General features: G+C 32.8%; 1 protein-coding gene across 1 annotated transcript; it reads left to right on the forward strand.

Moving 5' to 3' along the window:
• Nucleotides 1-1,612: 1,612 nt before the first annotated feature.
• Nucleotides 1,613-27,103, forward strand: LOC133187493 (phospholipid-transporting ATPase ABCA3-like). The gene is made up of 19 exons (XM_061322893.1): nt 1,613-1,919; nt 3,054-3,275; nt 5,891-6,135; nt 6,271-6,499; nt 6,876-7,049; nt 7,221-7,402; nt 7,914-8,042; nt 8,227-8,356; nt 8,440-8,594; nt 8,988-9,143; nt 10,061-10,271; nt 13,288-13,537; nt 15,894-16,024; nt 16,934-17,950; nt 18,374-18,580; nt 19,036-19,529; nt 20,713-20,900; nt 23,063-23,233; nt 23,534-27,103. Exons 1-19 carry the CDS (start codon nt 1,634-1,636, stop codon nt 24,015-24,017), a joined length of 5,061 nt encoding a protein of 1,686 aa, XP_061178877.1. The 5' UTR covers nt 1,613-1,633; the 3' UTR covers nt 24,018-27,103.
• The last annotated feature ends 568 nt before the right edge of the window (nt 27,104-27,671 follow it).

A 27,671-nucleotide genomic window follows, 5' to 3' on the forward strand; every position in this document is an offset into this window, starting at 1 on the left:
ATTTACGTGATAACATCCAAGCCAATCAATTTAATTCAATCACACAAGTTTCCTCAGTTTAATGAAGCTTAAAAGTAATGCTGTTCGACTGCAATATTGTTTCAAGTTTCTTCATTTCCGGACGCCATCTGGCTCTCAGAGTATTAAGTACATGTTATTAAGAAAAACAAATCATCATTGTTGTTCATAAAGATGTAAACTTAGAAATTATTTGAAAGGAATGTTACAGAGAAATCACTGCTCATGCAAAATTATTTCAAAGGTATTTCATACATAACTTTAGCTATAAAGTTTGATTTTTATTTAAATGCGTAACACCTATTGATTATTTAAGGTATGAATATCCAAAGTTACCCAATCATACTAGTATAACTGGGGTCGCAGTTTATGCTTTATAAACCGCGAATCATTTTTTTTTAATGACGTATACTGTTTTAACCCCAGTTTATAAAATATTACTTGTTTAACTACTAAATTCATGGATTTAAAAGATACAACAAGTTATACCAGGTTGGGGCAATTTATAAACTGCTTCAATATGAAACTTTCAACCTAGTTTATACGAATATAACTTATTCCTTAAAATTCAATTTATAATTTAATTTAGACAAATTATCTTCGATAACTGCATACAAATGTAAAAATGTACAAATTAAAATTTTAATTTTCATTTCCATTGCGTGATATGTTTGTGACGTAATACTAGGGCATAGGGTACACAGATCATACGATATAAACTTTTTTTCATCCAATCAATTGGCGCCTCACAACCAGAATTATTAAATTAGTTATACCGGTAATTTAATTTCCAACAATTAAGTGAGGAAATTAAAAGATTTGTCCACAAAAATGGCATTAATATGTTAAAATTAAATATAACGTCAAGTGTTCTCATATTGTGAAGGAGACAACATAGGTTATACTTTTCTTAATCCAATCAAATAGTCTCTCAGTTTTAACCAGAATTAAATTATCATCAGATGGAAAAAAGTGTTTGGATCCTTAACGGAAACCCTGAAACTTTCAATTCCACTAGCCTACATTTAGCATAAGTATATAGAATATTGAATGCAGATAACAGTTTGTGGAAGCGATAGGGGGTAAGGTAATGATAGTAAACCGTCTTCATACATATTAACAGATATTGTATTTATATATATCATCCATCAAAAGTTAATTTTAACAAAAAGTAAGTTGTATTTGTATGATTGTAATGTTAAAATGAGAAAACACCTTTACTCTAATCTTTGATATCAACGACTATTGTAATGATGACAATTTTCTAACAGAAAATTGTTGAAGATTAAAATGTTAAAATGTTATGATGGAAACATATAGGTACTCATGTATGTCAATTTTAGACTTACCTCCGTCAATATAGGGTTATTCCACCTTAAAATCATTCAAACATGTAGATATTCAAATTTAATGACTGTATTAATACTCAAATGTTTGAATATTCAAATTAATTGCATAAGTATTTTAATTAAATAAATATTTTTTTTTTAAATTACATAGTAACTTTGGTGCCTGAATATATTAGGAGTATAAACATTTTGCATGCATATTTATTCATTGTATTTCTGTTTCTTCGTATACAGAGTAAAAAAAAATCCTTCACACCTATCCAAAAATGGTAGCCGGACTCTTCACACAGTTTCTGCTATTGTCATGGAAAAATATACTTCTGCAGAGACGAAAAATCTGTGTGACAATTTTTGAAATAATACTTCCACTGGCCTTTCCCGTGCTATTGATTATTATTAGAAATCTAGCTGATTACAACTTTGAGACCGTAGAGGCGAAAACATATGAAAAGGAAAGACTCAGTTTTGGATACACGTATAGTACAATCCTTTACGTCCCGAACACCACGCTTATTGAAAGTATCCTCAACAACTCACAAAAAATTATGAAAGGTAATTTATTCTGATATTAAAATAATGATAAAAAAAAGATATTTAGATTGTACCTCATTATAGTTTAAAGATAATATTGTGAGTGAATAAATATACTAAAATGGGTTTTTCTTTTCCAGAAAACAACGGAGATAGATATTCTAAACCCATGTTTAACCTAAAAGGTATGTTTTCAATATTCTAAATGAATGAAGGAAATTATGGAAGGCACGACTGTCTCAAGTTAACCTATATAAAACTGTCAATTTACGTTTCTTCTTATAACTTACTATACATGTCCAGGAAAGTTTAGTCATATTTATATGGAAGCATCTTCAGATAATGTAGATTTAAACTTGTTAAAATAATGATTTCGGGGAATTGGGTGGGTGGGTGGGTGTGTGTGTGTGTGTGGGGGGGGGGGGGGGATGAGGTGTGTCCAAAATAAGCGATCAAAGTTTAACATAGGATATATGGGAGAAAAGAACGGTAGAACGTAGTACCTCAGGTGAGCGTTGTTGTCCCTGGGCCTCTTGTATTTGAGTATTAAATAAGAATAAAATTATAATCCATTTTATTCAATGGCTTGTTATTGATCTGAATTTGCAGGCTGGAGTTAAATATAAAAATTTCAACATGATAAATAGAATATATATAAATTGTGCTTATGAGGCCATCCTTAAAATAATGTTTGTTTGCACTCTCCCGGCTCAGGGTTAAATAATCGGGTCGGTAGGTAGGTGGGAAATATTTTTTTCTTAAAAAAAATCTACATACATATTGACGGAATAATTAATTCAGGGATAAAAAGGAAAGAAATCGTTTCCTGGAGGTAAAAAGTTTTGGGTCGGGCCATTCGGTCGGGAGAGGACAAACAAACAATTTTTTAAGATAGCTGATTTGAAAAATATTATGGAGAAAAGTATATACTGAATATGCGTTTGCTCACAATTTTCAATTATTTTTCATACAAATATTAGGTGTAAATATTTGCGAAAAATGCGTGTTAATAAAAATGTCTTCTCAAAACTGTTAAAAAGTGTACTTTTCAAAGATTCAGCGTGAAAAAAGTGCCGAAATAATATTTTCACTATAATATTGTACTATTACTAAGAAAAGACGTTTACTGCTTAACTACACATTTTTTGATTTCAGGATTTGAAAGTGAAGCCGATCTATTAGAATATCTACGTCGCTCTGACAATGATTACGGCTACGGTTCGTATGGTACAACTGGAATCGTATTTGACCCGTCTCATTCGTATGAGTCCGGTCTTCCAGAGGTCATTACATACTCTGTGCGTATGAGTGGAGAATGGAAAACAGAAGAAAAATTCGCTGACAAGTCCTTTAACCCTGGACCTGCATGGGAAGATAGTAAGTGTAATGTTGTCCGATAAATGGGAAAATAGTAACTATTGTAATGTTGTCCTGATACATTGTAAATGCGAAAATAGTGTGTGTACGATAGTTGGGAAAATGATATATGATGATAATGAACAGTACTCATGCTCAAAAGACTATGGAAACTATACAAATTTTGAGCAGAGCAAACATGGGCGTCTAAAAACAGATGTGGGATCAGGTACCATGGAGGAGTAAGCATTCCCAGTCGATCGGTCACAACCGCTGTGTGCCCTTTGTCATGACCGAAATCTGTTTTATTTTATTATGGAAGTAATGGCCTAACAATGTGTATGAAAGACATCTGTCAATATTCAACCTAACACCAGATTATATTTGTAAGGTCATTGTTTCGACCATAGAATTTGCGAAATGTTGACATCAAACGAGATTGTAGATACCCTTGTATCATAGCTTGTTTATCAGTAGCCTACTCGTTTTAGAAATTGTTCATACAAAGAACATCCTCTAATGTATTGAATCAACTTTGAGAAATACACTGCCCACCATAGATAAGTAAACACACAGGAAATTGAATGTCTTTTGTCTATAAAGATATAAAAAACAGAATTAACCATGAAGAAAATTTAATTTATAATGTGAAAATGAATTGTAAATGATTTAATATCAAAACATTTGAAAAAAATCATGAAGATTTACAATTTTTTGTTCAGTCTATCAAAATATAGTGAATAAATGTCAATATTTGGTGTATCCACCATGGGCTTCAATAACTGCTTGTATTCTTCGCGGCATACTTTTTATAAGGTCTTGGCATCTTTGGACTGGAATATTGTCCCGTGCATCTAAATCGCGTCACAGGTTCTCGAATGGATTAAGATTAGGACTTTGTGGTGGCCAGATCGGTAAACGCAGGTTGTTAGTTGCCATCCAATCCTTAACAATTTTGGATTTATGGCATGGTGCATTGTCATCCATATACATGTATACCCCATATGCAGGTGCCAATGCTGTATTACTACACAAATAAGGGAAGTTGACGATAAAAAAATTGAAGTCATCATGTTAATCATAATTTTAGTTGTTAGTTTGCAATCAATGTCCTTATCTTAAATGTCATAAAGATGGAATTGTCCATTACCGTAGATGTCTCCCGCTTTCGTTCGCCAGTCCCACCATAGTTCGGATTACGCAATGACAAGTTCTCTAGACACGATGGTATTTCAAGCTAATGAAAAAAATCCCGATTTTTTTTCACAATAAAAACACCATCTTCGCTAGCCAAGGGTTTTTGATACGCTACTCTCCTCATAAACCCTTGGCATACGGTGTTAAAAAAAGTTGGGATTTTTTTTATCAAGTTGTGATTGGAGTTGGTCGACATCGTTCGACCAATCAGCAATTGTTTTTTGTAAATGACGATATTTGCGGATATATCTTGACTGTTTAATATCGGGAATGAAAAACGCAAGTAAACAACGATCCGTAAGATTACATGCCATTCTATGAATAGCTATATTGCGTCATCCAATAACTTAAGCTACGTGCAACATATGTGATTAAGAATCAATACTGAAGATGTAGATTTGCATTTTAACATATTTAAATAACAAAGCAACATAACTCAATATCCTCTTGTTAATTATTCTTTAAAAACATGATTTTTTTTCAATACGCTTTTTATTTCTGTCGATGACGCAATCTGTGCGTACCTGGTAAGAATCGTTATCACGTGACGAAAACAATCCAGTCTTTTGCCAGCACCGTATGCCAAGGGTTTATGAGGAGAGTAGCGTATCAGAAACCCTTGGCTAGTGAAGATGTAAAAACACAAACTCTAAAATTCGCGATATCTTATATACGTCTGTCTCTGTACCACGCTAATAAAATATTTAAATATGTAGAAGTTGTGTCAGACTCTGAGGCGTTTTCTTTTATTTCGAGTTCGGTGAGATATATCAAAAATATTATATAAATACTGCATGTAGTTGAGTGTTATATTGAAAATGTTCACCCCAAGAAAACCATTGTCAACCGAGGCGCAGCCTCGGATGACAATGGTTTTCTTGGGGTGAACATTTTCAATGTTACACTCAACTACATGCAGTATTTATTATATTTTACTGAATGTTTTATACAGATACATATTACAGTGAACTTTGCGCGCATAAATTCTGCGCAGTCAGTATTTTTTTTAATAACACCCATCGTCAAGCAATGTTGACTGTTGCTATGCTGGAGGGCGTGACTTCATTATTCAGCGGGTAATAGTGTTTTTTAACAAATGTTTCTCGACGAATCAGATCAACTAATTTACATGAAAGTATAATATTAGCGTATAAATAAAAATGACTATAATTGTTAATCGATAAACTCTCGTAGTAATCACCATTGTTTAAGATGCCCTAGTGATGTATGTAGTAAAAGTGGACAACTTTACATCTATGAATAATAAACATATCTCATATTGACATCATGAAACAAATTATATATTTTGTAGATGGCGATGTCATTCACCCATGCTAATAAATCTATTTTGAATAAGTACATATTCGAACATTTTAGTTTTAAGTACCATAAATCATAATGAAAATTTGGTGTACTTTAAATTAATATTTACTGTTTAGATTACATAGGTTGGGGCTTCCTTGGAATCAAACAATCTATAGATGCTGCTATAATCAAATATTTCAATTCCACTCTTAATCTGATGGACATCAGTATGCAGCGGATGCCTTACCCGCCATATTTGAAGAATAGTTTAGGACAGTTTATCAGGATATCTGTTTCTACAACCACAGTTCTTGGTCTCATTTTGTCAGCCTTGCAACTAACGAAAGAAATTGTGTATGACCGGGAGAAGAAGCTGAAGGTACACCGCTTACAAGATATCATAGTATATGTTATGTATACTGATCAGTAAACATTATTTGGAGAAATTTTAGAAATCTTTATAAAAATACAAGAATAAAAAAAAGAGTAAATAAGAGCCATTTCAATTTTACAGGAAACGATGAGGATGATGGGACTGAGTTCCTTTGTTTACTGGTTCTCCTGGTTTTTTAAAGGATTTATCTATCTGATCATCACCTTTGCCATCACCGTTCTTATCTTTCAAGCTGGAACCAACAAGATGTTTGAATTTTCCAGTTCCTCTTTAATTTTCTTTTTCTACTTGTCCTATGCAGTATCGGTTGTGTCATACTGCTTTTTATTCAGCACATTTTTTAACAAAGGTGAGTTAATATTTAGAAGCATACCAATGATGTTTTTTTGATTTAAGGGAACAAGCTTTTTGTAAAGAGAACACAGTATGGAATACATGTAAAATGATGCACCTTTTTTAAATACAGTAAAATACCCCCCCCCCCCCCCATGTACTGCGATAATGGCATATCTTTTTAAAGGTGGCTGAATAAGTTTATTTTTTAATTGTCAATAAAGAAAGTAACATGAATTGTCTTAAAACAGAGATGTGATCTCGTCTTATGAAAAAAAATGTGGGATTATCTCCTGCTCAGGTACACTGCTAGCTATTCTATTTAAGTCCTAGTTTTATGAATCTTAAACAACTTCCGATTTTATGAAATGTTTGAATTTCTTTCTTTTTAGCAAATACAGCATCGTATTTTGCTGGATTTTTCTTTTTTGCCACAATTATTCCAAATTTTGCCCTTGATTCAAAGTATGAAAACATGACACGATCACAGAAGATGGCATTATGCTTAATAAACAACATGGCCATGGCGTTTGGGTTTACATCTGCGTCAGAATACGAAGTAAGAGGTATCGACTCCATAGGATTATTTACATTATTTGTTACTTTATACACATGCCCTGAACACGTTGTCTTTAGTTTTAAAGGTTTTATCAATTGATTATAAGATATTATGATTGGGAATCTGCCAATAAATATAAGCAAGTTAAATTTTGAGCTAATCTTGAAACACTATCTAGGTAATGGAGTTCAGTGGAATACCTTCACCAAACCACCAACAGTAGATGGTGATTTTACCTTTGGCGATGCCGTCTTGATGCTATGGGTGGATAGTGCAATCTATCTTTTGATCACGTGGTATATAGATGGCGTCAGGCCTGGAGAATATGGAGTTCCTCAACCATTTTATTTTCCATTTACGGTTTTATTATTTTTATTTCATTTATTTTTTGCAGTTCCATTTATGTGTGTGTGTGTGAGAGAGAGAGAGAGAGAGAAGTTCTTGTAAATATTTTCCTTGAATTGATATCATAAAAGGTGTTGTGACTTTGTGTATATGCCACCTATCTAAATAGAAAACAGACACACACTAAGGCAAATTTCTGCCCATATTCTCTAACATTCAAACAAAGCATATACTGAATTGACAGTATACCTAGTTTAAAATCCCTTTTAGCTCGGTTTGCTCTATTTGATATTTATTTTATATTCCATTTTTTTTTGTAAATTTAAAGTTAAATTTGATGCATATTATGAAAGTAGCACTCATTTTGTCTTCTTTTTTTTGTCTCACTTATGTATTATAGCAAACTGTCCTCAAGAAATCGCCAATATTCACTAATTTTGTAGAAAGAGAAAAAAATCATTATTTTAGAAGCGCATATTGGTTTGATTTGATTTAGGTTAATATTTTCTAACAAATGTTTATATAGAAAACGTACTGGTGCGGCGGGCGACAGACCCAAAAAGCTTCAGATGATGAAGTTAAACATAATCCGAAATATTTTGAAAAAGAACCGTCAGATCTGGAGATTGGAATAAGCATGAAACATTTACGTAAGGTAAGTTCATCAGTCATTGTGGCATTTCAAAGCTTTTTACTAGCATTCATTCAAATAAGTCTTAAGATTTTATAATGCATGGAATACACAGTTACTAAGTATATCAACAAAAACTGAATAAAATACTCATAAAGTTGCAATTGGTGGCTTGTTCTATTGAAAAAAAAAATGATGGTTTTTACAGGTTTACAAAACAGGAATGAAAGAAACAGTCGCTGTGGAAGATACGTCTCTTAATATTTATCAAGGGCAGATAACTGCACTGCTAGGACATAATGGTGCAGGAAAAACAACAACCATGTCTATGTTGACTGGTAAGACATTAAGCATTTATCAATTTAAAAAAAAACTTCACTCTAAATATATCTTTTTTAATTGCTTAATTGGTTTTGTTAAGGATTTATTCCATCAACTTCCGGATCTGCGAGAGTAAACGGATATGACATAAATGATGACATCAGTAGTGTGCGGGGAAGTCTTGGTATGTGTCCTCAGCACAACATTTTGTTTGACACTCTCACTGTAAAGGAACACCTAGAATTTTATCATAAGGTAATATAAATGAGTCTGTTAAAGGACTATCTCATCATTTCCAGATTAAAACCACAAATCGTCATTAGTTTGGACTTCCAGTAGAATACTGTACGTGTACATAAATTGGCGTATTCAAAATTAGCGCAATCACTGGGTATGGAGTTGTTGGCGAAATCATGAATTAGCGCTGTACATGTCCGTGCCGTATATTGCATTTACAAATGATTTATTAACGGTATTCATAAATAAGTGCATCGTTTTCTGCGCCAAAGCCGCTAAAATATGAAGCCCGCTTTTTTAAATACACATTCAGTATTCCTTGCTTCTGTCTGACGTCACCCCTTAATGTAAAAATTTGACATATACTGTTTATTGTGACTGAAATATTTACTTTGAGATTTCTCTTAACAGCTTAAGGGATGCAATAAAACTAAAATGAATGAAGATATCAATGAAACGCTGTCCCTTTTTAAACTCGAAGAGAAAAGAAATGATCTGGCTGGAACCCTTTCAGGTGGCCAAAAAAGGAAACTGTCCGTAGCTATAGCACTTATTGGAGGCTCAAAGGTACAAAATTCATGTTTTATGTTTTTGTATTTCCTAATATAGATGTCTAGTTATTTTGTAGGGTACATTTCGTTTATTTTTGTTAAAACATTTTATTAAGGATTTTGATGGAGTTTACTCACATATCCATAAAATACAAAAACTTCTTGAACACTGGTCATTAGACGCACATTTAACGTAATAGTGTTGTGTTTCCTTCTCTTTATGAGACAGTTCTGTTGTGTGAACCAGTGACTAGCTTCTTTATAGACAACAATAAAATTCATAACTTTCTGGTATTTACTAGTTTTTTGCCGTAAAGACCTTGGAACTCGCTTGCAATTTTTGGCATACAACCTGTAAAATTCCAGATATGCTCCTGCAGATATTTGTATGGTTGTAGAAATTCAATTTTAGTGCAATTTGTTTGGTGCAGCTGAACTTTTCTAATTAAAGAATGCCAATATCTCAAATGTTAATTAAAATTTTGGGAAAAATAACATTTTACATTTTTCTACAGTTTACTAAGAGAGTAGGTAGTGTGGATTCAGTCATGTCAATGATGATCCCCGAGGGTAGGGTGCAATTTTAACAAAGGAATATTTTGGAAAAAATCTTTAAAATCTTTTGCTCAAAAACAGCAGAGCCATTCGTTATATTGGTATGGAAGCATCCTAAGGTAGTTTAAAATTTAAGTTCCCTCATGTAAACTTTTCAATACTGAACTGACTTGTGCTTTTTCCCAGCCAATGTGCTCAGTTGAGCGATATTGCCCATGGGCCACTTGTTTCATTTTTTTATGTTGTTGTGCTATTCGATTACTGAGACTTTATTTCAATTATTATATATATATATATATATATATATATATATATATATATATATATATATATATATATATATATATATATATATATATATATATAATTGTAACTCAGGTAATTATACTAGACGAACCTACGTCAGGCATGGATCCTGGGGCACGGCGCCAAATGTGGGATATCCTTCAGAAATTTAAAGAGGATCGAACTATAGTACTCTCTACTCATTTCATGGATGAAGCTGATGTTCTTGGTGACCGTATTGCTATAATGGCCGACGGAGTAGTCAAGTGTTGTGGTTCTTCGTTGTTCCTAAAGACTCTTTATGGTATGCTAAAGGTGAACTGTAAGAAACAAATATTTCATATATTAAATACATGTATTTCATTGCATTTGAATCGTGGCATAGATGAGATTGAATGTCGTTTTCTTTCCAGAGGTTCTTTTGTTAGAGGGTCTAGAAAGAGAACAAAAAGAAATACTTTATAGGGGAAATCATTGTGAATATTGGGCTATCATAGTTGTTATGTTAAGAGAAATTTAAGTTAAGCGTTAATTTACGTTTTTTTGAGTACGAATTAGATGAAAAAAAATTAGATTAGGATATATAAGCACATGCTCTGAGTGTTGGGATTTTGTTGTAACTTGATAGAAATTTGCAGGCATTTGTTATCTTTAAAAAGATTGATTGAATATTGTTTCATTCGAGAAAGGAAATACTAAAAATAACTGTTTTGAAAGATTTAAAGGTACCTGAAATTTCAATTATATGAAATAAAATTAAATGTTTGCTTACGAAATTTGCAAAATTGATGCTACATGTACCTTTCAATTTCAATAATTTCTTCTTGCATACTGAAATATCGCGCGTGTGAGGAGAATGATGATAATTAAATAATCATGGATATTTATTATCTTAAACCCAATTTCAAATGACCATACTCGACATTGTTTGATGACAATGGCTTTCTGTTTTGTATAAATGTCTTGTAAAATCGTTTGTTTCTATATCTGTAAAAACTCTGCTCACGGATTTTTATATCACTCTCTCCAAGAGTTCAAAAAAATATTTATACCCAAACACTTTCTTTCAGTCTATCTGTCAAATGTGAATTTTCCACATTTTTGTCTTATTCAGTGCCATTTGACCAATTTCATGTAAACATGGTGCTAGCATTCCAGTAGCCCTTTTCACAAAAAAATCTTACGACATATTTTTATCTTAAGTGAAAACTTACGATAAAAATCATTTTCACAAAAATTCTTAAGAAAGTCGTAAGTGCAAAATCTGTCGTAACAAGAGCCCCAACCCTCTCTTAAGTATTTTAAAACAGATTTAATTGTAAAAATATAACCACAAAAACCAAAATACACGTTAAATTGAACGTTGTAAAGCAACTTACAATAATATTTTATATTTTCTTCACAATCATTGTCGAAAAATTAAATGAAATACACTACAAAATATTTACGATGTAAGTTTCACTTAAGATTTTCGTATGACCTACTTTTACGTCAGACTTGTAATTGTGACGTCAGATTTTAAACTTCCTTGCTTCACAAATGATTGCATTCGATATTTGTTGTCAATAATGTTTGTTATGCTGACAATTGTTGAAAACTAAGTTTTATTTTATTTTCACCCACTTATTTAAGGATTGTAAAGCATATTGAAGTCGTTGCTTGGGATGAAGTCTGTCGTAAGTAAAATCTTAAGTTCAATCTGCTACGAATGCGTTCGTGAAACGCACTTAAGATTTGTCGTAAGATATTCTTAAGGGAGCCGACTGGGATTTTATTGTGTGAAAACTACTATAGAGAAACTCTTTAATTTTATACCCTATATACCTTACATTGACTTCAGTATACATGCCAAGTTTAGTGAAAATCTACCGTCTGGTTATTTTTCAGGGACCGTCTCAAAATACGGGTACATTTACTATAGGATTATATAGGAAAATACCATTTTTTCGCACTTCGGAGCAAACTATACAAATACTACTATAGACTTTTTGCTCAAATTTTATTATTTGATGGGTAATACTATATTGTACATTTTGTGCAAGAAACACAAAATTCTACCGTCTGGTTTCCAGAGGGGGCATCTCAAAATGTCAAAATTCATGATATTTTCCTTTTTTTTATAGAGTAAAACAAAACATGACAGATAAAACAGATTTACATAAAAAATAGTAACAATGATTGCTATATTCTCAATGTCCTATGTTTAAAATTCCAAGAGCATACATTTTATACTTTTTATTTTATGGCATAATTAATGACCCCACTTAAAGAACTTCGGTTATTCATAACGTCAAAAACACACTATTACGACGTCTTTCTACCCATCATTTGAAAAATCGTTAAAAAAAATCAGTTAATTAAAAACGTAATTAGATTTTTTGACCTCATATTTCCTAAATTTGTTATTTTTTATAAAATATGTAAAACTAGTTGCTTTAAAAGAGTAAATACGCTTTATTTTACTATGCTGCGCGAAGTATTGCGCAATGAAAACCCCAGTCGGCCCCCTTAAGTTAAAATCTTATGCAAAAACTTAAGATTTTTTGTGAAAAGGGCTACAGGACAATTGCAAAGGGTATACAACTTTATTCAAACGGCTCGCGGCCCTTCTGTAATTAATAAACAGAAATGATGTGGCTATTTAAAACACTTCTTAAAAACCATTGGGCCAAAAAATTATAAGAAAGGTTCTAAATTATTAAGGGTTCATGCAAGTTCAAAAAGTGGTACCTAGGGCAATATCTTTTTCATTGATATATGTTTGTAAAATCTTTAAAACCTTTTTTTTCTCAAGAAGTATTTAATCAAATCATAACCCTTTTTGGCGAGAGTGGTCTATGGTGGAGACCAAGGTTTTACTCAAAAATATTTAGCAAAACATAAAGGCCACAAAGTAGACAAGACATCAAAAAACGATATACCATACTTTAAAGTTTTCGAAATAGTTCATAATAAGAGGTTTGCATTATTTACATATTTATTTGTCAGAAAGAGAAAAGTGAATGAGGTGAGGATAGTAGCCTATGGTCCTCATGTTATCATAGAATATTACATTATAGGTATTTTTTCCATGACGTTTTAAGCAAAAAATTTTCAACTTAAGAGACAGCATAGCTTTTGTAATCAAAACATGTTTCCATGCACTTTCTCTTTACCGATGCACTGTATTAATGGAACTATGTCACTTTTAGGTGCTTCATACTTTAAATATAAACATATAAAGATTTCTACATTCTTTGAAAATAATTTTTAGCATCTGTTTACCCTTCCTTCACATCTAATTTAGTTTTTATCTACTCAGTTTTAAATGTAATTTACAGGTGCTGGGTATCACTTAGTAATGGTAAAGGAGCCACAGTGTGATGTTGCTAAATTATTGGACGCAATAAAAGGACACATTCCCTCAGCCTTCTTGGAAACTGAGATCGGCGCAGAGTTGTCTTTTATTCTTCCCACGGAAGGGTCACCCTCTTTTGAAGACCTGTTCACAGAACTAGAGGAGAATGCCCCAAAATTTGGGATCAGTAGCTTTGGAATGTCTGCGACAACGATGGAAGAAGTATTTTTGAAGTGAGAAACAGTGGTTTAATTACTGTCCGTCCAAGATTTCTTTTTCAAGTTTTTTTCTGCTTTAGGCAAATTTCGCTCACTTTTCGTTCTTGTGGCGTCCAATATTGTGTATGTTCTGATCTTAACAATTTTAAGGTAATGCATGTGTGAATACGTCTTCTAGCTTACTATATAATTTCACTCAATGAAATGACGCAAAAGCGAATATCTTTTCAATGAAAGTTTGAGCGTTGAATTGTCTGAATATTTTATTGATAGTCGAAAGTGAAAAAAAAATAGGATAAATCATTTGTCTAATATTTTAGCCGGTTCATACCAACAGATAGGTAAAAACTTAGACAAGATACTGCGTATCTATCCTTTCAGTATCCTACAATGATTTGCTGATAATTATACCCCTCCTCCGATGGAGAGAGGGTATAATGTTTTTCCCTTGTATGTCTAGCTGTCTTTGTGTCTGTCCGTAGCAAATTTCCGTCAAACAGATGGTTTAGGTCAAAACAAAAGCAATGAAAAAAAATCAAATTCATTACGTAATCTTTTTTTTTTTACACTTTTCACTCTCCCCTTATACAATAAACATTTCCGGAAAATATTGTTTACAGGGTTATTTTCGCCCTTTCACACTTGCAAACAATTCAGCCCCTTTTTCAATTCGCCAAGACGGTTAAATTCGTCCACTTGCAACGAGGGTGAAAGGGCTACAAAAACGGATGCAGAATTTTCCCTGTATACAATTCAACAAGATCTTCTTCCTACGGAATTGTCGTCCTAATTGTTATTTATTGTTCGTCATGTTGACTCTTCTCTCTCGAAATTATTTGTGGTGTGAACTATGATAAATAGTTTCTTGAGATTTTGTACACCGATTCTTACATGCCCCACGTACAATTTCTAATACGAGACAAGTTATTGAGAAACACGTTGATGAAACAAGGATATCAACTGTCTCGTTTCAAGGCATCCTTTCGCAAGTACAATCTATCAATAAGTCGAATGCTGATTGAGATTTTTTATACTAATTGAGTAATTGTTACGCCATTATTTATACACTGAATTTTCTACGGATTTTTTCCGTTTGCCTGATTATGACAATAAGCACACGACGGGTGTGACCGGTCGACAGGGGATGCTTACTCCTCCATGGCACCTGATTCCACTTTGATGTTTCTAGAGGTCCTTGTTTGCTCTGCTCCCGATTTGTGTTGTTTCAATTGACTTTTCGTTATCTCCATATATTTATTAAATATATTGAAGATGAAGGTCAGTTGGTGTCTACTTATATCTTAGCCTTTATCGTTTTTCTTGGGGGTCAGACTTTCATTGTTGTAAATGATGGGGTAATATGAAATTGTGCACCTTTCAAAAACTATATTGAACTGAAAAAGGTGAAGATAATGAACAGTGATTGATCTCAAAATATCTATAAACAATATCATTGTGAAAAGGGCATAAAACACGGACCCCTGGAAATTTCAGAGGTGGGTTAAGCTGCGTAGGGAAAGTAAGCATCCCCTGTTGACCGGTCACACCCCTGTGAGCCCAGTGTATTGATCAGGTAGACGGAACATTCCGTAGTCAGAATAAAAACAAAAGCCTAACAAGTCAGCCAAAATACGACCCAATGGTAGGTTATATTTACAAACAAGGTCATTATAACGACCATAAAATTTACGGAATGCTGTTAAAATGCTGTTGAAATTCCTGTAACATCAACCTAGCTATCTTTCGGATGCTTGTCTCGTTTTAAAACTTGATTTTACTTGTTGCATGCTCTTTAGTAACTAATAACTTTAGAGATGTAAGCACCACATGCAGGTGATAGCGGGATATTACTACATAAATAAGGAAAATTAACGATAAAAAAGTTTAAGTCATCTCGTTTTTCATACAATTTAGTTGTTAGGTGGTCCTTATCGTCTATAGTCAATAAAACATCCAAATATTAAGCAGATATGGCAGATGTGGTGTCTTTTATTTCAAGCTCACTAGGATATATCGAATCGACAACATATGAATGAAAATAACTATTGTCAATTGATATTACATCGTCGATGTATCTAAATGTCGAGTTGAAAGCCCTAACAAGTGTTTTCTTCCCATGTCATAGGAATATAAAAACAGGTCGGCTAATAAAATGAATTTATTGGGTTACATATATATAGGCATACCTTCACATGTACTGTGCCTTCTACCATAATGCATCTTTAACATGCTGCTCCATCAAAACTATGAAAATTTATGAAAGTTTGCTTTGTACTGTGATGTCAATATTATGCGAAATACCTTTCACCTGATGAATGTCCCGTTACTTCTGTTGGACCTTAAATGTATGTCTGTTTTGAAAAAAATTCAGGGTAAAAGACGATGCTGGGAACGGTAACAAAGCTTACAATGATGACGAAACGGACACTCACTTCGTGCAACTTGATATGGCAGAGGGCGCGTCATTACACCCCAACACCACAGAAAGAAATGATGAGATAGGTATGTTGGTAGTTTTTATTTCTATTTTTTGTTTCTATTATATGTCTAGTGTAGGAAACTAATGTTACCCAGGTCAGTGTGACATTTTCAGTTAGTAAAATTGTTGATTTCTTCAATGAAACTTGTAATAGTTTATATTTAGTACCCACCTTAAAGTTAAACATTCTATAAAAATATCCTTTTTTACACATTAAGTAATGAAATATATGGAGATAACGAACAGCATTCAAGCCCAAAGTCCATTATACAATACAAAACAGGAGCAGAGCAAACACGGACCTCCAAACACTAGAGGTGGGATCAGGTGCCATGGAGGAGTGAGCATCCCCCGCCGACCGGCCACACCCGCCGTGCGCTCCCTGTCACGATCGGGAAACAACGGAAAAATCCGTCGACAATTCAGTGTGTAAATAATGGCCTAACAATTAGTATGAAAAACGTCAGTCAGCATTTGACTCAATGATAAATTGTATTTGAAGTAAATAACGAAAAGGTTCATATGTTGTGGCGAAAGCGATATTCAAACAGGGAGGGTTGGCGTATCGAAATGGTGAAAGTGTTAACAAAACATTATTCTTCAATGCAGTTGGACACGTGGAAAAAAGGGCTAGATAACCACAAGTAAAATGGCTCTACGTAGTTTAAAAAATACTTTGAGTATCTTAACTAAGGACATCCCCTTCCCTATTTCTAACATAAAAAGAAAATTAAAAAAAAAAACAAAAAATGCTTAAGAGAATACATACCGGAGAAGGTTAAAGAGTGGTTGAGTTTGACAAGGATGAAAAAATCAAGAGGAAGGTATCATAAATGGTTTTAATTACATTTGATTTAGACCTGTAAACAGACTAATAAATCCTGGCTTATTTACCAAGATCAAATCATACTCTTTACTTTGTTTTTTTTCAGATTTTAACAAAGGGTTTGAAAAGAACACCGGAATATCAGCCATTTTCCAACAATTCCGTGGATTACTAATGAAGAAAGCATTACATACATGGCGAAGCCGATTTATGATCATAATTCAACTCACTGTGCCTGTTTTACTTGCAATATTTGGTCTGCTTGCTGACCAGTCAATTGATAACCTGAAACCCCATCCCGATCCACCACTACCATTAGATCTGCAACCTTATCCAAACTCCATAACAACATTGACTCGAGGAATTAATTCCCCAGCAATATCTGAAAATATGATTCAGGAGTATTCAAAAAATTTCCGTAAAAAGGGCTTGGATGTGGTTGAGTACGACTCTAATAATTCATCCGGGTTTAACATTGACAAGTTTTGGCTAGATCGCATGAAGCAAATAGGACAGAGAACTTTTAATTCACGGTATGTAATTGGTTTTGGATTCGACCAAAATGAGATCATCAGTTATTATAACGGTGAAGCGCTTCATGCTAGTGGTATCAGCTTGTCTATTACAATGGATTTCCTTCTTAAATTCTACTGTGGGAACGCTAAAAGCATACAAACCATAAACCACCCATTTCCACCAAGTGAGGAATTAAAGCGTTCAGCTCAGAGCTCAGGATTTGCAACCTTCAAAGGACTAAGTCTTGCTCTTTGTGTTTTATTTGGACTTTCCTGTTTAGTGGCTTCTTTTAGCGTGTTTCACATCAGAGAAAAATCTTCTGGCGCCAAACACTTACAAAAGGTTAGTGGAGTCGGCTCCAGGGTTTTCTGGCTGGCCAATCTCACCTGGGATTTTATTCATTATCTGGTCCCAATTTTTCTCATTCTGATTTGTTTTGCTGCATTCCAAATTCCAGCATATACGGAAGAGAACAGACTTGGAATTGTGTTTCTGGGTTTGTTTCTATTTGGCCTAGCATCAATATCATGGATGTATCTCCTACATTTTATATTCCGATCGCCTGCAGGTGGAACGGTAGCTATGATAATTATCAACACTGTCGCAGGTGGGTTAATTATAACTGTATTCATAAAGAACACTACAGTTTTTATTTTACAAATTCCTTAAATACACTACCACTTGCTTATCCGTTATCTTCCGTGTAGATTTCCTTTTGAGGTGCACTTAAAATTGAAAATTGATGTTGTAATGGAAACTTCAATACGCAGATGGAAAATTCTTAATTTAAAAAGAGGTCAAAAATTCCTTGAATTGTAAAATTCTTGAAACCAAGATCCAATTTTGGATCTATTTTTAATAATTTTATCTACATTTGTAGAGACAGACTTGATCTATGTCGTGTTTGAAAGCTAGCTCAGTTTGAATCTCATTTTGATATTTTTATCTACATTTGTAGATAAAGACTTGATTTATATAAGTGAATCTAGTTGAGTCTCATTTGTCATAATGATTGGTCTTCTGCTTTCAGGTCTCTTTACTCTGCTAACGGTCACATTTCTCTATCCGAGTAAAAAAACCAGAGACGCTGCAGAGACAATGGATGATTTGTTTATGATTTTTCTGCCACATTTCTGTTTGGGAAAAATGTTTACGAACATCTATGTCCGATACTCGCTTCGAACTAAATGTAAACAAGACTTTGGTTCGCTTCTTTCAGCACTTACTGGGATGAAAGGTATTTGTCAATCTCTCAAACATATACTTACCTGTTTTAAGTACATGTAAAACTTTTATTTTTCAAATATTTTAACTTTATGAAAAAAGAATCATTTGAGGCTTATGCTTCTTTAAATTCAATTTTTATAACCAAGAATATTGTTCCCTCTTCTGAGCAGAATTCACACTGTTCTCACAAATTTCGCCAAAAATCTTTCTAAAAAATTTAGTGTTGGCAAATATCTATCCTACGTAATAATATACGTTGTCCATGGACGTAGAACAGGGCACTCAAAAAAGGAGGAATCCGAAGTGAGCGAAAGTAATGAATTTACCGTTTCACATATTGTTCATATTAATAAATGACAATTTTCATGACTTATTTGTAGTGATAAAAAATATTGCTTTGAATTGGCATAAATTTTATGAAATATAATTATCTCATAATTTGTTTTCTTTAAATGTGATTTACAGAACAGTGTCCCGACGAAAACTACTTAGAGTGGGATTATCAAGGGTGTGGTCGATACCTGTGTTTTATGGCAGTACAGTGTGTCGTTAATATGACGTTCGTGCTTCTCCTGGATAGTGGAATAGTAAACCGTCTTTTGTATAGAACTCTGTGTAGTTCAAAAAGTGGCACTGCAGATTTGGAGAGTGATCAATACACTAGCCAGGATTCAGACGTATTGGAGGAAGCTATGAGAGTAAACTCGACTAACCAGAGCGATCTGATGAAAACCGATAAACTTATAATCAAAAACTTGAAGAAAACATATGGCCTCATAGATCACTTTTATGCAGTGAAGGGAATAAGTGTAGGAATTTCTGAACAAGAATGCTTTGGACTGTTAGGACAGAATGGCGCAGGGAAGACGACAACTTTTAAGATGTTGACTGGTGATATAATGATTTCTAGCGGGAAGGCCTACATAAACGGTTTTAGCGTCTCGAGTCATCTAAGACAGGTGCGCACTTTTCATGATACAAATGTTTCAAACACTGAAAGGGAAAGTTTTATCCTTATATATTTTACTAAATTTTTGCCAAAACTCGGGAGAAATAATTGTGAAATCATGTAACATTAGATTTGATGCTTTTTGCTTAAGGAGGGAATCTTCTCATATTTCTTGTATTTAAAAATTAATGAAATTTTCATAGCATTAAGAAACATTATCACAAAGTGATGGTATCAATTAAATTAAATTTGATCGTTTTATTTCAGAAGCAAGGCCAGGTCAAGGTCATTATCCCTTACCTTGACATTTAAATAAAAAAAACTGTTGCTAATCAAGTGATGCCTACTTCTATTTTAAAAGATAAAATGTTTTTCTTTCTGCGCAAAAAGATGTAATCATATCGGTTTTATCAGATGATTCTACCAAATTAATTGACATTATTTAACTTAAATAGATATTGACTCATTCGAATTTCCTCTGTTTTTTCTTAATATTTTAGGATATATTTGATATTTTTATATGCTTCTTATTTTTAATATTTCTTATTTTTACGTATGGTAAAGTTGTCATATAGATATACAAAATAATACAAAAACAACAAGTTTTCATCGTTTAGTAAGAGAGAAAAAACACGTTTTACTGATTTTTTGCCCAAATCTGTTTTAGGCTGGAAGTTTTCAAAAGCTAGCAAGATTGTTGTTTGTTTAGAAAATCATTATTATTTGCTATATTTTGAACTTTAGGGCATTATTTATTAATTTAAGTTACATTTCAAAATTTGTTGAAGTCTTTGATTGTTAAATAAAATTAATTAAATGTATTGTTCTGTAAATGATTCTGAAAGGCAGAAAAGGAGATATTTTCATACGCCGCAGTTACTCCAAAAATATAGTCCCTGCTGGATTTCAAATTCAGGTTACCATTTCTATCTAAAATTGTACAATTATGAAGAGTAAAGAAAAATATGATCTTTTAAATACATTACAGTTAAGTATATAGGACATACAAGCAAATATACTTGAAATATTTCGTCTAGTCAGAAACCAGATAAGAATCCCTCCTTAACGAAATTGAAATCTATGAACAAGGGAAAAATTAAGTAAGTAAGTAGGTGCCGAAAAATTAAAAAAATTGAAATATGTCTTAATATTAATAAACATAAATAAAATACTTGATGACTTTCCTTCCCCAGGTCCATCGTTGTCTTGGATACTGCCCTCAATTTGACGCTCTGATCGATAGTTTGACAGGAAGGGAAATTCTTACCCTTTATGCAAGACTGAGAGGGGTCAGGGAGAGAGAAATCAGACGGGTCATTAACGATCTTTTGGACGCAGTCACCCTTACAGAATATGCTGACAAATTGTGCGGCACATACAGGTACATGTACCTTGAGCAGTGTTTTAAAAGTTTATACGTGTACTCTTCCTTCGGACTTTTTGTTGTTGCACGAACTATGAAAATTTCTATCATAGCCTGTTCCAATCAATCTTTATAAACATTTTAATTTTTTTCTCATTTTTCAAAACAGCAATACAAATTTTGATTAATTTTTCTACGCATTATTGATGGCTGACAAGCATTATACGAAATGTTATTTTCATGAATCCAAAGTAACGGAATAAATATAATGAACAATAGACTATTCCTAACAAAAAAAACTATAGTTAACTATAGTAAATCGAAGTTTCCAAGTTATCTCTTTAGTAAATCAAAGTTTTCAAAGTTATCACTATAGTGTCAAAGTTATAATCATTATAGTAAATCAAAGTTTTTATAGTTTCAAAGTTATCACTTTAGTAAATCAAATAGTGTCAAAGTTATCACCATAGTAAATCAGAGTTTTTAAAATCACTATAGTAAATCAAAGTTTTCACAGTGAACACTGTAGTAAATCAAAGGTTTCATAGTGATCACTATGATAAATCAAAGTGTCAACGTTTATACTATTTCATATTTAAGTTTCAAAGTCAGCATTATGGTTTATAAAGGTTTTCGACATGAACTCTCTTAAGAAATAAGATATCATAGTAGATTTGATCACGTACCGACTTCATGTCATAACCCAATGAAACTCTAAAAAATGATATTTTATTTCTTATATTTATATTTTACTTTTTTATTCGTGTTACAAAGAAATATAGGCACTATTTAGACTTTGCTATGGAAATCCAATATGTCGTACCTACGACGTCATGTGACGTCACATTCGAAACTTTCCAAATGTCTCGTGCAGTTTGCTTTCCATACGCAACAAAGTCTGATCATGTGACCAACTGCATGTCATTGAAAATTGAATTTCAAGATAAGGAAAGACATTGGCAAATGTAAATTTTAGAAATTGAAAGTTTAAAATTTATTACTACAGTAAATAATTTTTGTGATACATGTAGACGTTAATAGATATAACAACATTGGTTTTCAAAGACTTCTACTGGATAACATTTCTAAAATGAATATTGTTTGGTTTTTATTTCAATTGTCCTTTTTTATGTTAGTAAATAACAATTTAATGCTATCAAGTATATAAACAAGATGTATAGAGTTACCATCTTAAATACAATGATATAAAGTATATTTGATTGATAACTTTAATAAATCAAATGTTTGCTGGAAAATAAGCAACCCTCTGATACCCAAAATGTCGAATTCCACACATTTTTCCCTCAGAGGGCTAATATCCAAGAGTGCGGACAGGAAATAATGATTGTATACAGAAAATGGATTTAATGTTTGAAAAATCTTGTTTGCTGTTTTACACGACTATATTTTAAAGTAGACAGACAATATGCGTAATCAACTCTTCATCAAAGTAATGAAAAGTACAACGTCAAGCTGAAAGTGTGAATCTCTAGGTGACACACACTGGGAAAAAACAATTAAAAGTTCTAAAACTTGGCACAATTGTATGTATAAATGCTTCTTTAAATACTAAAATCCCTATAAACTCAATGAAGAGTCTACATATCTTTCACATTTATGTACAAACATGTCTGTTTTCCATTAAAGGTGGAATGTTTAACAAAATAGAAATTAAATTAATGCTGCGTATACGTATTACAAAGATTTTTATTTTGTTCTGGCACAGCAATGTCCCAATTGCTGGTTTAGGTCAAGAAGACGGGAAAGTTACAAATATGAAATGTAATAGAGCAGCTGAAAAATGAATGTGATTAAAAAGTGCTTATAAGACGAACACGCAATAATTTTGAAATCTTTAGAGATTTTGAGATCTTTAGGACTGTTGTTTCTTTTCGTTAGTTTAGATTGTAGAAAAAAAATATTTTGAAAGTGACCAATATTTGTGGATGTAAGTGAAAAATATGTTGTTCTTAATAGAAATCTGAAAGTAACATGCAGGTCCATCTAAATAATAGGTTGACTTTGTGTTACATTTTCCTGTGTGCTGCATTTTCCTTTGTACTCAATAATGTTACATGTTAGGAAAAAAGGAGTTTATCAAGAATTTTTGTAACTTATCTCCTGGGTTTGATTTTTACCCTTTTGAAATAAGTTATTGTTGATGTGCTATTTTCATACAGTGGGGGAAACAAAAGAAAGTTGAGCACTGCGATTGCGCTAATTGGAGATCCTCCATTTTTGATGTTGGATGAACCCACAACAGGCGTAGATCCAGCGGCACGAAGACAGATGTGGAATGTTCTTTCTAAAGTCCGAGCAAGTGGGAGAACTCTTGTCTTGACATCACACAGGTCAGCGGTTTTGATTTTGACTTTGGCAAATAAGTTTCCTTCATTTTTCAGATAAAATAAAATAAATTTCTGATATTTTAAAAGGACTGGCAATAATATCAAATAATATAAAGTAGATAAGATTTGTAATGTATGTAAAAATTAGAATATTTTGATAAGCATCAAAGTAACTAATTATGTTCAACTAATAAATTTATTTGAAAAGGTTACGTCTTAACTTGCTGCCATAATAACGTTGATTTCATCTCGGGAAGATATGTGAAAAAAATTAAACTATTTCTTTTTTTTGTTTGTCTTTAGTATGGAGGAGTGTGATGCTCTTTGTACTAAGATAGTCATCATGGTAAATGGAAGATTTGTCTGCTTTGGCAGTCCTCAACACTTGAAGAACAAATTTGCACAGGGTTATACCTTGACCGTCAGACTAGCACGTGACAATAACGGAAACGCAGTGGATTCTGGTCCGTTACGTAATCATATAGTCAAAGAGTTTCCAGGAACCGAAGTATTTGATGACCAGCAGGGCTACCTAGATTTTCAGATTCCGCATAGGAATTTATCGCTTGCAAAACTTTTCAAAGAAATGGAGAAAACAAAATCTGAATATAACGTAGAAGATTATTCAGTACATCAGACATCCTTGGAGCAGGTTTTTCTTGGGTTCACGAGGATGCAGGTGCCGCCTGCAGACAAAAAAGGGGCTTGTCCTTGTTGTTTCTGTTGTCGATCAAAACCTGCTTTTCAAGGACAAGTCATCGGTGTTCCAGGTGGACAAATTGTATGAAGGCTTAGTTTAGGAGGTGTATCGTGTGCTGCTTGTATTTTTTCAGGCGGGTTCTCCTTAGTGTTGCCTTAACGGGAAGGAATCTGTGACGGTATGCTGATAAATCATCTTTCGATCACAGATCCTTGCTATTTTTTGCATCATCTTTTTTACTGCAATTTTTAATAATTTTTTTCTTCGCAAGCAATTTAAAAATTGTTGGAATTGCCTTTTTGATCAATCAATGTTAATACAAATACTTTTTATGATGTCAAATGCATAAAAGCTGTTTTTAGCTCTACTGGTCAGAGACCAGAAGAGCTTATGCGATAGTAAGGTGTCCGTCGTCCGTCCGTCTGTCTGTCTGTCTGTCTGTCTGTCCGTCTGTAAACAATTTTTCAAAATGCTACTCCTCCTACAGTTTTGGTCTGATTTCAATATAACTTGGCACACAAGTAGACTAAACTAAGATACATAATTCTGTGTATCGGTTTTTGATATCGATGAACGGTGTTGCCATGGTTACTAAAAATTGAAATTTCTGTGAAATACATTCAAAATGCTACTCCTCCTACAGTTTTGATCTGATTTCAATATAACTTGGCACACAAGTAGACTATACTAAGCTGCATAATTCTGTATATCGGTTTTTGATTTCAATGAACGGTGTTGCCATGGTTACTAAAAATAGAAATTTCTGTGAAATATTTTCAAAATGCTACTCCTCCTACAGTTTTGATCTGATTTCAATATAACTTGGCACACAAGTAGACTATACTAAGATGCATAATTCTGTTTATTGGTTTTTGATTTCGATAAATGGTGTTGCCATGGTTACTAAAAATAGAAATTTCTGTGAAATACTTTCAAAATGCTACTCCTCCTACAGTTTTGATCTGATTTCAATATAACTTGGCACACAAGTAGACTATAATAAGATACATAATTCTGTGTATCGGTTTTTGATTTCAACGAACGGTGTTGCCATGGTTACTAAAAATAGAAATTTCTGTGAAAAACATTCAAAATGCTACTCCTCCTACAGTTTTGATCTGATTTCAATATAACTTGGCACACAAGTAGACTATACTAAAGATGCATAATTCTGTGTATCGGTTTTTGATTTCGATGAATGGTGTTGCCATGGTTACTAAAAATAGAAATTTCTGTGAAATACTTTCAAAATGCTACTCCTCCTACAGTTTTGATCTGATTTCAATATAACTTGGCACACAAGTAGACTATACTAAGATGCATATTTCTATATATCGGTTTTTGATTTCGATGAATGGTGTTGCCATGGTTACTAAAAATATATATTTCTGTGAAATACTTTCAAAATGCTACTCCTCCTACAGTTTTGATCTGATTTCAATATAACTTGGCACACAAGTAGACTATAGTAAGATACATAATTCTGTATATCGGTTTTTGATTTCAATGAACGGTGTTGCCATGGTTACTAAAAATAGAAATTTCTGTGAAATACTTTCAAAATGCTACTCCTCTTGCAGTTTTGATCTGATTTCAGTATAACTTGGCAAACAAGTAGACTACACTAAAATGCATAATTCTTTATATTGATAATTTTTTATATTGATTTTCTGATTTCGATGAACATTGTTGCCATGGTTACTAAAAATAGAAATTTCCTTGAAATACCTTCAAAATGCTACCCCTACAGTTTTGGTCTGATTTTAGTATTACTTAGCACACAAGTAAACTACACTAAGATATATAATTCTCTGTACCACTTTCGGATTTTGATGAACAGTGTTGCCGTGGTTACTAAAAATAGAAGTTTTCTTGAAATACTTTCAAAACGCTACTCCTCCTACACTTTTTGTCTGATTTCAGTATAATATGGCATACAAGTAGACTACAGAGATACATAATTGGTGTTACTGTTTTTTGATTTTGTTGAATGATGTTGCCATAGTTACTTAAATCAAAATTTCTGTAAAATTGTTTTAAAAGGCTACTCCTACTACATTTTTAGTCTGATATAATAATAAATCTTGCCACAAAAAAGATTAAACCAAAGATCATTGTTCTATTTTTTGCTGTTGCAAAGTTTCAAGTCTAAGTGCTACTTTTATCTTCCTTTATAAATACAACCAGTAGAGCTACAGTCTCGTCAGAGACTTCTAGTTTTTCAACTGCCTATTTTAAAAATTTAAATACTTAATGGGTGTTGTATTGCGATAGACTTTTCTGTATTACAAGACAGGGTCTGTTACTTTCAATCGTAAACATTTTTAGCAATGTAAATGTTATACAGTACCAATTTTGATGCACCAGATGCGCATTTCGACAAATTATGTCTCTTCAGAGATGCTCATGCCGAAACGTTGGAAATCCGAAATATTTAAATTAAAAAAAACTGAAGAAGTGAAAAAAGGGGGTGCCAAAGACTGGAGCCAAATACGTCGAAGGATAAGAGCTATGCATGAGGGCGATAATCCTTAATATTGAAATAAATTTCTAAACTTTACCACAGCAATTAAATATATACTAGTATCCATATGTTCAAGCTAGTACCAAAGTACTTAACTACTGGGCTGTAGAAACCCTCGAGGACTAACAGTCCACCAGCAGAAGCCTAACAAATAATAAATGTAGAGAAAATTTGAAAGCCATTGTTTCTGTGTATAGGAAAAGAAGGGAGGGTCAGAAATTAGCGTGAAATTGGCAACATTTAGAAGGGTGAACAATAGTTTTCTCCTGAATTTGATCAATGTTTACCAGAATGTTTATGAACATTTAGAACGCTTGTAATTTGAAATAAATACTTGCAAATGCTGTATATGTTGTTTTTGTTCACCGCAGAAAAGATCCAATTAGCAATTAAATATATACTAGTATCCATATGTTCAAGCTAGTACCAAAGTACTTAACTACTGGGCTGTAGAAACCCTCGAGGACTAACAGTCCACCAGCAGAAGCCTAACAAATAATAAATGTAGAGAAAATTTGAAAGCCATTGTTTCTGTGTATAGGAAAAGAAGGGAGGGTCAGAAATTAGCGTGAAATTTGATCAATGTTTACCAGAATGTTTATGAACATTTAGAACGCTTGTAATTTGAAATAAATACTTGCAAATGCTGTATATGTTGTTTTTGTTCACCGCAGAAAAGATCCAAATGGACTTGTATTTTACAAACACGGAAGTTTTCAGGATCATCTTAAAATGTACATGTCATACAAGAAGAGTGAGTTAAGCTCATATACAGCGACAACATGCAATAACCGTTGATATTTAGAGTGCAAGTGAAAGTACACAATCTTCAGTAAATATGGTGTTATTGAAAGTAATATATTAAAACTCATTTAAAGCGAGGCAGGCTACTCATTGATAAGTTGATGTTACAGGGATTTCAACAACCTCGTTTAAAGTCATCATTTCGTAAATTTTATGGTCCTTATTATGATCTTATTAGCAAATATAACCTATCATTGGGTTGTATTTTATGGCATGTCAAACGTCGCAATATTTGATCTTTTCCATTTGCATTGTAAAATTTTCCATTTGTATTGTATAATTTTTATTTGTATTCTATAATTTTCTATTTGTATTGTATAATTTTCCATTTGTATTGTATAATTTTTATTTGTATTCTATGATTTTCTATTTGTATTGTATAATTTTTCATTTGTATTGTATAATTTTTATTT

The sequence above is a fragment of the Saccostrea echinata genome, unplaced genomic scaffold, assembly GCF_033153115.1.
Source record: "Saccostrea echinata isolate AGI-Se365-2 ecotype Australia unplaced genomic scaffold, CSIRO_AGI_Sech_v1 ptg000015l, whole genome shotgun sequence".
Lineage (NCBI taxonomy): Eukaryota > Metazoa > Mollusca > Bivalvia > Ostreida > Ostreidae > Saccostrea > Saccostrea echinata.